Source organism: Leucoraja erinacea, chromosome 2 (assembly GCF_028641065.1).
Source record: "Leucoraja erinacea ecotype New England chromosome 2, Leri_hhj_1, whole genome shotgun sequence".
NCBI lineage: Eukaryota > Metazoa > Chordata > Chondrichthyes > Rajiformes > Rajidae > Leucoraja > Leucoraja erinaceus.
The window spans coordinates 91,575,822-91,593,828 of record NC_073378.1 but is presented as its reverse complement, the minus strand read 5'-3'; the positions used below and the strand labels follow the sequence as shown (position 1 = coordinate 91,593,828).

Below are 18,007 nucleotides of genomic sequence, written 5' to 3'. Positions count from 1 at the left end.
TCACTCACGTGACTTTGAAATAAAATCACTACCAAGGTACTAAGAAGACAAATATTGTGCTCCAGAGCAGCATAACACTGATATCTCTAATTCCTACTCAAGGATTATGTTAAAAGAGAAAAAGAAAATGTTGGCATCACTTCTTCTTTCCTAATCACCCTTTTGAAATATCAGCCCTTGACACTCTTCAACTTCACTTGGAACAACAATATCACTGGGAACAAAATCTTGACATTAACTCTTTATTTTGCATGCCTGCATTAACATTGACAAGAAATCCCGAGTCATTTGGGACTTGGATTCAATTGAATATTGCTACACACCCGAGAAAATTTCCAACCATCGATCGTCAATAAATTGAAAGCTGTGGTGATCCTTTGCTGAGAAATGACAGTGAATGTAATGAGTCATGTGTCCGAATACATAGATGGATGCTAATTATGCCACAAGGTGAAAGTGTTGTACAGAAAGAAGCCATACAAGTCCACCAGAAATGATGTCTGATCCAAATGAAGTCCAAAGCCCCAGTCTGATACAGGCACTTTTCTAGCATTCATTCTGAAACCAATTTCTCCGTAATCGTCATCCATCTTCCCCGTTTGAATCTCTACTTGAATTTCTTCAACAGATTTTCACAAATACCTTTGTCATCTCTTATGACAGTGACAGTGACCACGATGTATCATTCTTTCTGCTCTCCTTAACCTCTCTGAAGGTCAACCACACCAGCATTTCAGAAGGTCATTCAATGTTTTATTGTCATTGTCAACCTAAAGGGACTTCCACTCCTTTTGACTGTTGTTTCAACATCTCCAGCAAAACCTTCTCTATCCACATCCACACAATTTCCATACATTATATTGAAGGCACCCTCCATCTCATAAGCACGCTTGACAGTGTTTTCTGTATATGAAGATTCTGGCCCCCCATCAAGATGACACGTAGCTCATTGAAAAGCAGAATGACCATAGGTTAAACTATCGTTGGGTCAACGACTCATTACCCTGTATGTACTGAGCTACAGAGGCTCACCAACCTAATAGCTCACCACATTTTATATTCTCTTCCCCTATGTTTAAATCATTTAACGGCTGTGCCTGCCAAAATGAACTCACAGTTTCCTGACCCCACATTAGCTGTGTTTTCACTTCCATTCCCAATCATTCCTTCATTCTATTAACTACAGTTGTGTCTTCAGACATTTAACTCGGGAATTTAATTTCTAAACCCCTCTGCCTTCACCTTTCCCTACATCTTTGAAACCTCTTCAAAATACACTTTTTTGAGAAAGATTTGTTTTCCAATATGACAAACATCCATTTGTTTCAATTAAACTCTTAGAGCCGAACAATACAAGTAGCAACAGGAGTAGAGTTTTATTCTTCTGGTACCTGCTCCATTGTTTACAGATTGTTGCTGATCATTTATCTCTGTGCTATTTTCCTTTTCTATCTCCATCTCCCATAAATCTCATCTTATCTAAACATTATTGATATTGGAAAATCTTAACATGTTGCTGTACTGAAAAAAGGAGTAAATTGCTTTATATCAGTGTCTTATGTTTACCAGAAATAAATCAATACACATTTGCCGAAAAAGAATATCATGGAAATTGAATGGCGTCAATTCATTAGTTTTCCTTAAACGTTTGCAAAACTGTTTTGCCTATTTCATTCATTTTAGAAATATAAGCTAGGAAATAAACCTTGTAATGTTACTTTACAATGCACATTTCTTTTCTCTGCCTTTTATGATGAACTACACCATTTAAAACAAATGGTTTAACACCTCCAACAGTAAAGAAAGGAATTTGTTTTAAATGCATCAAACGTAAAAAACACATTGCCCACAGTCATTTCCACACCATATATTTTGTGAAAAACATACAATTAACAAATGCTGGACAGAAAATAACTTCAAAGTGAAGAAATTTCATTAAAATCTTTGTTAAAATATTCACACATTTATCTAAGAAAATTGGGGTTTTATGAAATTTGGGTAACCATCACATATAATTCGGCTAAGAATTTGGGGAATTTTGTTTTACATGGTTCTTTATCAATTATTCTCAGCCAGGAAAGAGATAATTATACAATCAGGAATACATGTTCAGTGATTACAAATGGATCAGATTTATAAAGCATAAAATTGAACTGATAATGTTTGGAAGAAATGTATGGAATTGAGATCCTTTGAATAACTGTTGTAAAACAGCTGATTTATTCTTCAAAATGAACATAACCTTCTTTCCCCCCCCCCCCCCCCCAATTGAAATCTTGTAAGATAAAGTATTAATAACTTCCTATCGGTTGCGGATTTCTGCATTCTCATAAAAATCATTTAGGAACTTACCACAGAGGTAAGTGCCATCTGGAAACTATAGATGCGAGCCAAACCAAAATCAGCTAGCTTGATTTGGCCACTGCTGGTTACAAGTATATTCTGAGGCTTCAAGTCTCGATGAACCACACGGTGTGAATGAAGGAAGTCTAATCCTCGGAGCAGCTGAAACATCATATCCTATGTAAAAATAAAGGAAAACAAACTGCATAAAGATCATTTCAGAAATATTATTCATGCTAAACATTTGGTTTAAAAATGCAAAAACCCATACAACTTAATATTTTATGTTTGCAACGTCTCCCTGTATAAGTATTTATATTGCCTTTAACGTTCAACATCACTGCATGGAATGTTTTATTAAACTGCAACAAACAGGATTGGAATTACGACATAAGTGTCTTAATTATGACATAACAGCATACAGATAAATGAGTACAATGTAACTTGGTGTTCCCCGGGCACATCTCAGAGGCTTAATATTATTCACTGCAAGTATTATATTAGCAGCACTCTTATCTCCGAATCAGAAAATGCTTGGTTCCAGTTCTAACAGTATATAAACCCACTCCAGAAGAGGTATTAAACTGAGGCCCCTTCAATTGGATTGAATGGTCCTGATTTGATGAAGAATTGGTATATGCCTGGTCCAGTGGCCATTTACTTCTCTTGCAAAGATACCTTTGGACAAAAAGCGTTTTAAAACATTCAGAAAACTTCCACAAATGCAAGGCTTCCTTTCTTCGTACCAATAGGAAAGTTGGATGAAGGAATAGAATCACATAACTATGGCTATACAAATGTCATGACGTAAATTTGATTCTGAAAAGGATTAAAGGACTTTATTATTAGTGATAAATTTTGAGACTTCGAAGGAATGGAAATAGAAACGTGCAAAACTCAAATAGTTTTGTATCACTATTTAGTTACAAAATAGAATTGAAATAGGCAAGTTATGAGGTAATTAAGCTGTAAATCAACATGGAATGCTAATTTGACATTAGTGCAGCCACTTTGGAAAGTGGTGCTCCACGTATCATCCTTTTAATCAGTTGCAACTAGGCAGGCATTCAGCAACTGAAACAACTCCACCAGGTCTATTTAAAGTGACAATCAACTACTTGTTGATTGGGTTCTACAAGCATCTGATGCTTTCCAAAGTTGCTAAAGTCTGCAGGATATGTTGTAAAAGGTACCAAAGCAATGCATCCTGACTTCAAAGGTTTTGCACAGACCAGATGCTCATATATGCATTAATTGAGATTCATCTTGAATGAAGCATGGTTGAAAATGATCAGAGGCAACATAGAGCAGGACAAAGAGATAGGAGGAGAACATGTATGTCCAGTAACCAATTTTCTTTCTTCATGCATTGCAAGCAACAGTGTTCGCGTCCAAAAGGATGTCCTCACTGAAATATGCCATCTACCCCATACACAATGAGGCTTTCTTTAAGAGTGTAGGCTTGCTAATAGTCTGAAGAAGGGTTTCAACCCAAAACGTTACCTATTTCCTTCGCTCCATAGATGCTGCCTCACCCGCTGAGTTCCTCCAACATTTTTGTCTACCTTTGCCAATAGTGTAGATTGGTTTTAATTGATATTACAAAAAAGACACAAAGTGTTGGAGCAACTCAGCAGGTCAAGCTGAAATCTCTGGAGGACATAGACACGTGATGCTTCGGGTCAAAACCCTCCATCAGAGTTTTAACTGCTGGTTGCTGCTCGCAATGACAGATCTCTTGTGTAATGCTGGTTTAAACCAAAGATAGACACAAAAAGCTGGAGTAACTCAGTGGGACAGGCATCATCTTTGGAGAGAAGGAATGTGTGATATTTCGGGTCGAAGAACGGTCTCGACCCAAAACGTCACCCATTCCATCTCCCCAGAGATGCTGCCTGTATCGCGGAGTTACTCCAGAGTTTTGTGTCTATTACATATCTCTTACTGTGCCGTGCAACTACTCAGCTATGTGATTGGTGCTCACTATTAATCCACTCAAATAAGTCAGCAAATAGTTCATGTTCTTCCTGCAGCAGAAGCAAAGGGGGGTATGTGTTAATCTTGCATCACCATCTACAGGCTTGTGTTTTGAAGTCTTATCAAATTCACGATACACTGTTCAGAATCCTAATGTTACAGCCCTGTGTTATGTCTCCAATAATTGGGCAGTGTGGGAAGTTCCTTGAAGCCATGGTACTGTGGACCACATTTGGGAGTGACTTGAATTTCTCAAGATATTCAACCAAATACTGCAAAGAAATATTAATTTAATCAATCTACTCTCACGCCAAACTTTGATGATGAAGCAAACAAAAGAGAGGAGGAATGGAAGGAAAGTAGATTGCAAATTTTCTGGCTTGTTTCTCCCGGGGCCAAATAATAGAAGCATAGTTATGGAGCCTGAGTGTGCAGGTACTTTCCATTCTGCCACAAAGTGAAAACCATCCAAAAAGATTTGGTTTGTCTCGTGACTCACACCAGAACACCAGTCTTGCTCAACCTCCATTGACTGTCTGCACTCAAAACTGTTTATCTCCTTGATTGTCCTCTCCTCTCTTCACTCCCCCTCTCCCTCGCTTTTTTTCTTTCTTTCTTTCTTTCTTTCTCTCTTCTCTCTCTCTCTCTCTCTCTCTCTCTCTCTCTCTCTCTCTCTCTCTCTCTCTCTCTCTCTCTCTCTCTCTCTCTCTCTCTCTCTCTCTCTCTCTCTCTCTCTCTCTCTCTCTCTCTCTCTCTCTCTCTCTCTCTCTCTCTCTCTCTCTCTCTCTCTCTCTCTCTCTCTCTCTCTCTCTCTCTCTCGTCTCTCATTATCCATTGCACAGCAAAGTACTGTGTATGTTTTTGATGAACACTGTGAGCACCATACGAATGTAAATTGTTGTTGTTATAACTGCTGTCAAGTTTGAACATCTTGGGTAAATTGCTTAATTCATGGACACACATTCTACTGCCAATCTAATACTATAAATCACTCATTACGTTCAGTTAAAGAACCACAGCTGCCAGAAGCTCTTTCTTCTGTGTAACCTTTATGTAGGGAATTAAACTCAAACCTTGTAGGAGCACATAATAGATTTATAGGGAAATGTCTCAAAGAAAAGGAACCTTCTTCTCAGTGTTGATCAACCTTAATCTGACCTGATTGCAACATGCTAATATTTGATCTACGGTCATTAAGGCAGGGAAGTGTTGATAGAATGAAAGGCTTACGTTTATTTAGAGAATATTTACTTTCAATATTAATGATCTGTTTTTAGTTTTATAAATTAGCTGTTTTTTTGTCCAGCTATTAATGAACAACGTTTAAGAATTGCATATAAATCCAGAGGTTCTAATTATATAAAGCATATATACCACTCTGGGCAGCAATGGTTGAATACAAGCATAGTGTGATTTTTTTAATCAATTACTTTTGAAGGATTTACGGGATAGAAACAAACCATTTACATTTTTCTTTTAAGTGCAATTAATGGTAGTATAATAAGGGCTAAATTAAATAGCTGGTAAAAGGGGTGTGAGGATTTATGCAGTGTAATTAACTCATGCCTACCGCATCTGCTGCAGGCAAAATGCCAACTTTAAGTGGTTTGCTAATTACTGTGAATGCACTTTCAGCACTAACTTGCTGCAGAGTGGTGCATCTCACCATCTAAAGTGGTGTGAATCAATTGCAGCTAGGCTGCACCTCCTAAAGGAGAGGAGAATAATGGCTACAGCAAATATTGGGAGTCAACTTGGGTAATGTTGTTGCCCAGAAATCATGAGAGAGCATGGCTTCTCATTTATCAGAGACTTAAATACAGGATGTGGAAAGTAAAAGTTTCTTTGTGGACTTGATCAATGTTAATGAATAGATTTTCATTGTTAATGAATAGATTTTTAAGTGTTACATCGTACCAATCTCTAACAGCCTCGTCTACTGCTTAACTTTGCACACACTCCCATCAACAACCCACCAGCAATCTCAATCAACCAGGTCATAAAAAACATGGGTCTGCCAAAGGGTCTTTGGCCTGAAACGTTACACTTTCTCTTTCACTTTCCATAGATGATGTGTAACCTAATATGTTTAATCCAATATCCAGAGGTTCAATGGTTCAATACTTATTGTCACATGTACCTAGATACAGTGATTTTTTTTGTTTTGCATACAATACACAAAGTACATAATGAATCGCCATTTTTCTGGCGCTGACAATTTACAAAAGTCCTCTTCAGAGATTGTTGGCCCCTCGTCATTCTCACTGTACAGTGAAATTCTTTGTGTCCCTTTTTTTTCTCGGTGGCGATGCCCAACTGCATCCCACTCTAAAAACACTCACTCTACACCACGTAGCAATCATTCAGTGGGAAAAACAGGCCTTTTTAGTTGACCAAGTCTGTACTGACCATCAACCACCCATTTACACTAATCCTACATTAACTTCATGCTCTTCCTGCAGCAGAAGCAAAGGGGGGTATGTGTTAATCTTGCATCACCATCTATATCTATTTCCCAAACATTCTCATCGCCTCCCCAAAATACACATACAGTCTGGGGCAATTTATACTGTCCACTTAACCTACCAGCCTGCACATTGTTGGAGTAGGGGCACCCAGGGGAAATAAGCAAAACCTCCACAGAAGGCTGTGGAGGCCAAGTCAATGGATATCTTTAAGGCGGAGATTGACAGATTCTTCATTAGTGTGGGTGTCAGGGTTATGGGGCAAAGGCAGGAAAATTGGGTTAAGAGGGGATGATTGAATGGTGGAGTAGATGATGGGCTGTATGGCCTAATTCTGCTCCTAGAACCCGTGAACTTCCACAGACAGCATCAAAGATCAGGAATGAAACTGGGTCAATGGCAATGTGAGATAGCCTTAAATGTTTAAAAGCTCAGTCACATCACTCAGCTTGTGCACACTGCAGACATTCAAATTATGACTGCCACATTGCTTTACACATTGCATGAAACTTTCGACAAATCCTCTCCCCCTTGTTGGACATGGTGCAGGAAATCAGTGATGACAGCAATTAGCCAACTGCTGCGCTGTGTGTATGCTCATCCCACTGTGGAAGAAAGAGTACTCGACAACACTGCAACATCCAAATCTGGAGTCATGGGTGATGAGGGGCCAGAGGTCAACATAACAAAGCCTCTTTCCTGATCCTACTATTTCCATCATCTCCAAGCTGCAGTTGGTGAGCATGCACTTCTTGCTACCCTCATCAAAAACCTGTTCCTCCCCCTCTTCAGATCCTTATAAAGAGTAACTTGACCAGGCAGTAATTGAAGAGTAACTGGTAAAGTCAAAGGGCTAATTGAATTGATGGCACACTGAATACTTTGATTCTTTGTTGAATACGTTTTAGAAATCTCAATACACTACATCTACAGGTTCAACTTCCACTCTATCAATTCTCCCTGTTGAATCCATAAAGAATACAAGCACATTTGTTAAATAGAACATGATTCATAAAATGCATGTTGCCAGTAACAGCTATTAAATTAACTGGCCTGTAGTTTCTGTCTTCTGCCTTTCTATTTTGACAAAGGAAGTCACTTTAGGTATTTTCCAATTTTCTGGTACCTTCTGATATTTTGTCAAATTACAAATTTTCAGTCACTGGCTCCACCACCCCTACAGCTATTTCCTTTAAATCCCTAGAGTGCAGTCCATTGGGTCCTGGTGACGTCTTCCTCCATCCTCCTGAGTTTCTCCTATACTTTATCCCTTGTAATATGGATTTTTGTAAATTTTACAATGTTATTTGAAACTAGCCTGTCTGATATCCAAGGAATATTAGCAATGCCTTCCGTGATGAAGGGATGCATCAAATTTATTGATAAACACACAAAAACAAATTATATATAAGTTGCACAAAATTCTAAAAGTCTGCAAAAAAGAGGTAATTGGTGCAACAACACAATGAGAAAACGAAACAAGTCTCCTTTAGAAGTCTGAGTGTTAATGTTAGGTGCACGTGGCAATCATGCAGTAGCATTTAGCTGGCACAAAATTTGTCTTGGAAGAAAGGGGTGATTCCTGTGCCTATTTCTGATAGGTATCTATACATACTTCCTGTGACTATATGGATTTACTCTGGGTGTGCCGGTTTTCTCCCACATTTCAACGATGTGCAGTTTGTAGGTTAATTGGCTTATGTATATTGTCCCTAGTGTGTGGGATAGAACTAGCGTGTGAGTGATTGTTGGTTGGTGTGGACTCGGTGGGCTGAAGGGTCTGTTTCCAACTAAACAAAACTCATTTTGTTTTGCAGGATATAAAATGGTACGCTAACAATTAAACTACATGGTGTCTAATTTCCTTATTTGTCATTATTAACAGCGAGGAGAAGACAGTGTACTTTTATATGTTGAAGTAAGCTTGCAGGCATTATATACTAAAAAAATTGTGACAAATTTGCAAGGCTTCATGTCATTGATTCCTGGAAACAGATGTTTTTTTTTAAAGTACCTTAAACTAAACTGCCATTCATGCAGATTCTAAATAATGACTGAATACATTTTCAAGGCCAGAATAAATTCTGGAGTTTCTGATGATGTGTATGAAGTCGATAAGTATCAGTTTATGATATTATCTGAAAGATTTGATTATTCTGCTTATAATCTATGAGTAACTTAAAATAATTTTCTGAAATTGAGTGGGCTATTCCCAGAACTTACCGGAGTGTCTGCTTGTAAAGCATTAGCTACTAAAATTAGTAGATTTTACTTTCTTAAGCTATTAAAATTCTTTAATTATGGTGTTGACAGAATATTAGGTATCAAAATATCAATTCAAAGAGACAAATGTTTACTTAATTCGATATGTGAAACAACTTCTGAACAAAATCTTACCAAGTCCATTTACAATGTTGCTGTTCATTCTTAAATAGTAGCTACAACTGAATTCATATTTCAAAATAACGCGTAACATGTAGAAAGCGATATTCTGGCTGGCTGGGCTGAAACGTATTCAGCATCACCTGAACGAGACCACACTAAAGAAGTCATGGGGATCTGTTGACCTGTACTTATCTACACTTTATAGATAATTTTGAACAGCTTAGCCAGAATCATACAGAACAAAAACAGCCCTTCAGTCCACCAACCCTGGTCATTCATCAAGCACCAATTTATACTAATTTAGGTTGGTTTAGTATAAATTAGTTTTTAATTTTCACGTGTACTGAAGTACAGTGAAAAGCTTTTGCTTGTGTGCTATCCAGTCAAAGAAAAGACTATACATAAATACAATAGAGCCGTTCACAGTGTACATTGGAAGGATAAAGGGAATAGCATTTAGTGCAAGATATAACATTGAGCAATAAAGTTTGAATAAAGATTGTTCAAAGGTCTTCAAAGAGGTAGATGGGTGGTCAGGACAACACTCTAGCTGATAAAAGGACCATTCAGTTGCCTTATTACAGCTGGGAAGGAACTGCACCTGAATCTGAAGGTATGCATTTTCATACTTCTGTACCTCTTGCCTGATGGGAGACGGTAAAAGAGGGAGTGCCCAGGGTGAGACTGGTCCTTGATTAAGCTGACGGCCTTCCAGAGGCAGCATGAAGTGTAGATGGAGTCAATGAAAGAGAGGTTGGTTTGTGTGATGGTCTGGGTTCCAATGTCTAGGATGGAGTTGTTCTCCAACCAGGCTGTGATACCTGTTGTTGGGTACATGCCAAACATCTTTAGCCTTCTAAGGAAGTAGAGGCAGGTGTGCTTTCTTGCCAATATCTTTGATGTGGTTTGTCCAGGACAATTTGAATGTGATATTTATTCCTGGCTACTTGCAGCTTTCGACCATCTCTACTTTGGCGCCATCAATCTATACCGATCGGGGTGGGGTATGTGTGCTGCTTCACTTCCTAAAGTCAATCATAATCTCCTTTGTCTTGCTAACATTGAGGGAGACATTGTTGCTTTGGCATCAAGTTACAAGGTTATCAATCTACTTCCTGTACTACATCTCGTCATTATTCAATGTCTGGGAATTATTCAATGTGCAGATGCTGGTTCAAACCGAAGATAGACACAACGTACTAGAGTAACGCAGCGAGACAGGCAGCATCTCTGGAGAGAAGGAATAGGTGATGAGAATATGAATGATGTGAATTCTTCTGAAGAAGGGTCTCGACCCAAGACGTCACCCATTCCTTCTTTCCAGAGATGCTGCCTGATCCGCTGAGCTATCCCAGCAATTTGTGTCTATCTTCATCATTTTTCAATATCCGCCCCATTACGGTGGTGTAGTCAAGCGTAGATTGAGTTGTATTGATATGTGGCTGCACAGTTACGAGTGTGTAAGGAGCTGAGAACACATCCTTGTGGGGCACCAGTGTTGTGAATTATTGTAGAGGATGATTTGTCACCTATCCTCACTGATTGTGGTCTGTTGGTCAGAAAATCGAGGATCCAGTTGCAGAGGGGAGTGCTGACTCTGCAACTGGAGTCAGAGTTTCACATGTAATCTGACACAAATCCCATTTTATTCACCCCACACTCCTATCAATTCTCCCTCTCTCACCTGCCAAGATTCCACCACTCACATCCACATTAGATATATTAGATATGTGTGCGTGACTTACTAAAAGAGTGCAGGGTCTACTCAAGACCACACTTCCTGTTCGAGAGAAGGCAGAAATGGCAGCATTAAGATTATATGAAACAATTTGCAGTTTAAACTTTCCACTATCTCACCTTTCTCTTTATTGCAGCTGCACCAGCAAACAACAAAACTACTGAAAAGAATACACAATTGTGTTCCACTAATCTCCCCTCTGGGAAACCATCCTAAGCATGAAACATGTGTTCCTTGTATTGAAGCTTGTCCTTTATAAGTGTTGGCCTGGATTAGTTAGTGGTATGTTCATTTCAGTTGTGCTGTGTCAGTTCCAACTCTATTTGAGGATATAAATGTGGCCAAGATTGTTGGCAATGTCGGCTTTAAATATGATGCTAAAACAAGGTCTTGTCTGCTCAAGGAAGTGGAAAAGATTTCATGATACTCGTAAAATCTCGGAGCACAGATGGTTTGTTGTGCATTCACCAGCTGTTTAAAGTGGCTTCTTAATCAGTGGCCCTGCAAATTGTTCTGATTTTAATTATTTATCAAATCCATTTTGAAAATGATGATTGAATATGGCTCCTCTATCTTTTCTGGCAGTACATGATGGGCCATAACAATTTGCTCTTTTTGAATGAAATAGGGACTTCCATCTCTATCCCTATAAAATAGGCTATTTCAGCCCATGGAGTCCATTCTGGCTCAGTGATCCCATTGCCCCACTTGTTTATCCCCGTAACCCATTCTTACCGGTTTCCATCAACTCCCAGCAGATCCTATTATTTATTCACCTTAGGTGGTCACGGTGGCGCAGCGGTAGAGTTGCTGTATTACAGTGAATGCAGTACCGGAGACTCGGGTTCGATCCTGACTACGGGTGCTGTCTGTACGGAGTTTGTACATTCTCCCCATGATCTGCCTGCGTTTTCTCCGAGATCTTTGGTTTCCTCCCACACTCCAAAGGCGTACAGGCTTGTAGCTTAATTGGCTTGGTAAATGTAAAACTTGTCCCTAGTAGGATCGTGTTAATGTGCGGGGATCGCTGGTCGGCACGGACCCGGTGAGCCGAAGGGCTTGTTTGCACACTGTATCTCTAAACTAAACTAAACATGAAGGGTAATCTGCTGTGACCTATTAACCTGCCTGTTCAGTTGAGTTTAGGACATGGGAGGGGGAGGGGAGAAATAGGTGTGAGTCAAGGTGTGGCACAGGGGAGGAGAGGTGAAAAAGACAGGGTGGTGGGGGGAGAAGAGGGGAACCTTTTTTGTAAATCAGCATCTGCAGGTTGTTGTTTCTTATCCCCCCCCACACCCACTTCTACCTAGATTCCTTCCTCTGGCATCACAATTCACAATTCTTCAATTTTTTTGTCTCATACCTCTGTCTCTGAAAACCCCTCCTCACTTTATATACATGTTCTGCCCCTCCTCTCTTCCTGCTTTCTCTCCCCCCTCCCCCCGCTCAATCACTATGAAGGAGGGTCCCAACCCAAAATGTCACCCTTCCACATTCTGCAGAGATGCTATCTGACCCGTTGAGGTCCACAATTAATAGCACTTGAATGTGGGAGAGGAGAAAGAGAATGCCTCCTTGTTGTGATGAATATGGACCTTATTGAAGATTTATCAGCTTCAATGTCTCCAGTGACTCAGTTCAGTCACAAATTGTTAGTCACAATTATTAGTTAACAGGTATCTGGTAATATATATATATTATCTCCATCATCAAATACCCCTACCACCCATCGCATGACATTTTCTCCATCCTGAGGTACAGGAGCATTAGCTGCAAAACCAGCAGGATGCTCCTCAGCTTCTTCCACAGGCTATAAGACTGCTAAATGGACTTTGCCCCCTGCCAAAGTATCGCGCACCAACCACCAACCTGGACACACTGCAGCAGAGCCACTGTTGTGCCGCTGCCGATCGGAACGCCTGTTGAATGTTTAGTAGAGTGTTAAATTTGTTCATGATACATGTATTTTTATTTCTATTTATTTTTAATGCACACTGAATGGACACTGGTTGAGCAACGTTTTTTTTTGTTTCCTCTGGGTATGTGAATACTCAGGAAATGACAATAAAGATATACAAGACAAGATACAAGATTATGCTGGCCATTGAAAAGTAAGGTTGTAAGATCCATTGTGCAGGATATCTATGTGAAAGTGGTGGCCCCTTCATTTATCATCTCTTTCCCAAACCCTCCACTGCACACTCTAAGGTGAGGAACAATAAGTTGTTATGTCATTAGGTGAGTCACTGGCAACAGGCAAACAGCAGCTCTGATTATGGGCCCACATTGTCACATCTATGTCCATCACACTGCATGTTTTCATTATCAACACATCAACATACGTCCAGCACCCTTGCATTATTACACTATACAACCCACCCTGTTCCTTTTTATGCCTTTATGTCAAAATATTTGGATTATTTTGCACAACACCTCGTGATTTACGACTAAGTTCACATGTAATACACCCTACTGTCACAGCATAATAGTCCAATGAATAAAGATATGACAAACACAAGCTTCCAGCTATGGATACTGGTTCTGCCGCTGGCTGCAGTTCAGTGGTATATTCAGTGAAAGCATTGCTGTTTCTACTTTTGTAAATTTAAAAGACCACAGGTGAAAAGTTAAGCAAAGGTTACGACATAGTTTGAAAATATTCAAGAGAAATGCTGAAGATCTGAAATAATAATTGCATGACACTACACTAGAGTTTGAAAAGCCTCAAGATGTGAAGGGTAAAGTTCTGAAAGAGGTAAAGGGACAGGAATTATTTCATGTGTGTAAAGTTTGTTGGAGCTACCAATTCCACTTCAGGCAGATAGACACAAACCTGTATAAGAATATTAGACCATCAGAAAATAAATTGTGATATTTTCTTTACAAAATTTGTTTGATTACAAAAGATAGACAATAGACAATAGACAGTAGGTGCAGGAGTAGGCCATTCGGCCCTTCAAGCCAGCACCGCCATTCAATGTGATCATGGCTGATCTTGGAAGACAAATGAAAATATTAATAAGATTACTAAATATATGTAGCAAATATACCGTCCCTCAAAAACACCTCAACTTTGACATCGGTATCTATAAATGACAGTGACATTAGTTTGAGGGGTTGCAAGTACCCTGCTACATTGCTGAGACTGTAATCTGTACCTCTGTCCTGAATGACATGTGCAGTATTTCAATCACTGATATCCAAATTATATTGATTTATTATTGTCACGTGAATCGGGAAAGAGTGAAAAATGTTTGCAAACCTTTTGATATTATTAATGGTCTGACAACCCTCCCAGTTATTTATTAATATTAACTAGTTAGTTAGTTTAGTTTATTGTCACATGTACCGAGGAACAGTGAAAAGCTTTTGTTGCGTGCAATCCAGTCAGCGGAAAGACGATACGATGTACATGATTACAATCTAGCCATTTACAGCATATAGATACATGAAAAGGGAATAATGTTTAGTGCAAGGTAAAGCCAGCAAAGTCCAATTAAGCATAATCTTCTTCTTGTTGCGTATGGCGTGCACAGCCTACAGTTGTAGGACAACTTGTTCTATTTGATCTTATTTGATTGTGCATGCCAGGTTGATTGCAATCATTGAAACAGGGCGGACCACGTGAAGGTTGCAATATCCCACCCCCAAGCATAGTCTGAAAGTCACCCATGAAGTAGATTCTGGACTGTTCTGGACTGCTCTCTGGTTGTGATAGGATGATTCCGTTGCTGGGAAGAAACTGTACCTAAATCTGGAGGTGTGTGTTTTCACACTTCTATACCTTTTGCTTGATGGGAGAAGAGGGACTGGCCAGAGCGCGACTCGTCCTTGATTATGCTGCTGGCCTTGCCGAGGCAGCATGAGGTATAGATGGGGTCAATGGATTGGAGGTTGGTTTATGTGATGCTCTGGGCTGCATCCACAGATGCAGAAATGATAAGAGTAGGTCAAATCACTATCAGGCTTTATTTTTGTGGTTATAACTATGGCTTGGTGCTGATCACCGTGCTGCTAGTGTGAGGCTGAAGAGCCAGAAGAGAGGCTATGTGAGGATGCTGTTCATAGACTTCAGTTCAGCCTTCAACACGATAGTCCCCACCAGACTTGCTGAGAAGCTACTGGAATTGGGGCTCAACACCTCCCTGTGTGCCTGGGTCCTGGACTTTCTCACCGCCAGGCCCCAGGTAGTCAAGATGGGACGAAATACATCAAAGTCCCTCACCCTGAGCACAGGATCGCCCCAGGGTTGCGTCCTCAGCCCCCTATTGTACTCCCTGTACACACATGACTGTGTGGCTAGGTTCAGCTCCAACTCTATAATCAAGTTTGCTGATGACACTGTGGTGGTGGGCCTGATCTCAGACAACGATGAGAAGGCCTACCGGGAGGAGGTGGCTGATCTAGCACTCTGGTATCAGGATAACAGCCTCCTCTTGAATATCAAAAAAACTAAGGAGCTGATCGTGGCCTCTAGGAGGGCACATCATCCGAGGACGTACACTCCATTGGAGATAAATGAGGATACTGTGGATAGGGTCAGCTGCTTTAAATACCTGGGAGTCCACATCTCAGAGGATCTGACATGGACATCACACGCTGCAGCACTCGTGAGTAAGGCAAGGCAGCGCCTTTACCACCTCAGGCAATTGAGGAAATTCAGAGTGTCTCTGAGGATCCTCCAGTGCTTCTACGCAGCGGCTGTGGAAAGCATCTTGTCCAGAAACATCACAATTTGGTTTGGGAATTGCTCTGCCCAGGACAAGAAGGCTCTGCAGAGAGTAGTGCATTCGGCCCGAACGCACTATGGGAACTTCACTCTCCCCCTGCAGGAACTATACATCAGAAGGTGCAACTCCAGAGCCAACAAGATCATGGGAGACCCCTTCTATCCCAGCAATGGACTGTTTCAGCTGCTACGGTCAGGCAAATGCCTCCGTTGCCATGCTGTATAAACGGAGAGGATGAGAAGGAGTTTCTTCCCAGAGGCCATTAGGACTGTAAACTCCTATCTCATCAGGGACTAAAGTTGCCTTGCCTACTATATATAATTAAAGGTTTAATCTTGACCACTTCCTGTTTGCACTTTATATTGATTTTAGAAAAAACGCTACCACGTACGGCTGTCATTTTTGGCCATCTTACTCAGAGTACCCCTCCGCTCATCAGGTGCCAAGGATTTTTCCAATATTGCATTGGGGGACTAGCCCTCCCATGTGATGCTGGGACCCAACGGGTCCCACTTAGTCTAGTATATAATTAAAACTCTGATCTTGTTATCTTCCGGTTTGCATTGTTTTACTATTTGTGCAAAAACGGTACACGATAACGCTACAATTTGTCACCACCTTACTCACAATTCTCCTGTGCTGGAAGTGCAACAAGTTTTGTTTCAATCTATGGTATCTTTAAAAAGCTATTAAGTTCCAACAATCTTAAAAAACGCGCATGCGCAGATTGTTCTCTTCTCCTGTCAGCCACCTCCATGGCCAGGATGGCGATGCCCCTTCCTGCACCATCGCTGCACTGATTGGCCCCGTTCACTGTCAGTCACTGGCGGCGCCCACCTTGTCCGGCACCTCAGTCGGTCAGCAGCAGCCGGAGGGGATGACCACCGCTGCCGGAGTATGCGGCCCACAGCGAGGAGGAAGAGAGCGGGGAGGAAGAGAAGCAGCACCGAGGACAAGGTTGGCCGCAGCCACTGCATCTCTCTCCCCCGGCTTCATGCCGTCGGCCCCTCACCCCCCCACAGCCCCCGCCCCGAGGAGTGGCACCGGACTCACGAGGAAGAGCGTGGGGTGGAAGAGGAGCGGCACCCAGGGCAAGGTAGGCCTCCACCTCCGCCTCGCCCCCTCCCCCCCACCTCCCTGACTGCCCCCTCCTCAAGTACAACTTCATCGCTGTCTTGCTGGAGAAAACAGGGCTGCGGTGGGTTACATCGAGTTCCTGGTGAGGTGAGGAGGGAGAGTGGGGGGAGGAGGGGGAATAGAGGGAGTGGTGGGGGGAGTGGGGGAGTTAGGGAGTGGGGAATAGAGTGAGGGCAGTTGGGGGAGATGAGGAGGGATAGTGGGGGTGGAGGTATAGGGGAGATGAGGAGTGGGGGAGGCGTGGGATAGAGGGATAGGATAGGGGGGGGGGGGGGGGGACAGGAGTTACGGAGGGAGGGAGGGACTGAGGTTGGGGGAAAAGGAGAGGGAGGGAGAGGTGAGGGAGGGATTGGGGAGGGGAGGAAGAGACGGATAGAAGAGGGAGGATGCAGTGGAGGGGGAGGGAATGCTGGGGGTTGAGGGGAAATGAGCCACACCTGCGCAGTTGGGGGCTATGGGTGAGTGGTGGAATATTGTGTTAGGGGAACAGGTTGCATTGGGGGAATGGGTGAGTGGTGGATGATTGCGTATGGAACGGGTTGCGTTGGGGGACCAGGCCTCCCGTGTGACAGGGACCCAACGGGTCCCACTTAGTCTAGTGTAAAATAAAAACACAATCTTCATGATTAAATTCATGGCCATCGCCCCCGTCTTGGGGCTGATCCTTCACCCTTTACATTTATCATATCATTGAAACTCCTTGAATTTGGTACAGCTGCATCACATATTCCCAGCCATTGTTTATTCTTTAAGGAATTGCTTACAGAGCCCCAACTACTCAGAAGATGGAAATATTCATTAGAAATGAGTGTGAGCTAGCCAGTCAGGAAATAATTGTTCTGTCAGCAAGCACGGAAAAGAATTAATACTCAAGGGGGCAATGTTAAATAAAGTCCAACTTCGGGTCATCTCTTCCTCTGTGTGTTTATTACTATTTAAAACACTAGACTTTAAACAGGAAAGGATTATTAATACTATTATTCTCATAAACCTGAAGCCTCAGGCACTATTGTGTTTCAGTCATCTGACAGATTATGACAGAGATAAAAGAAATAAAGAATGAGTGACCTTTAGTTAAATTCTAAACCATGGGATTAACTGTCCAAATGCTCAGTTTGCTTCATGTGAACAATGGTCAGCTTCTCATCAACAGGTCCCAGTTCAGGTCATCTGTGTTGTGGTAGTAAGAAGCCGTCTGTTCTAAGAAAGTTCATCACCATGATACTGAAACC

The 18,007-nt window shown here is 41.4% G+C and overlaps 1 protein-coding gene across 2 annotated transcripts in view; it reads right to left on the bottom strand.

Annotated features, from left to right (window-relative positions):
* The window catches only part of cdk6 (cyclin-dependent kinase 6), a 189,908-nt gene that overhangs the window by 90,406 nt on the left and 81,495 nt on the right, over nt 1-18,007 (bottom strand). For both annotated transcript variants that reach the window (XM_055660865.1, XM_055660857.1), the window contains exon 4: nt 2,353-2,520. In XM_055660865.1, coding sequence (XP_055516840.1) covers nt 2,353-2,520 — 168 coding nt within the window. The remainder of the gene's footprint in view (nt 1-2,352; nt 2,521-18,007) is intronic.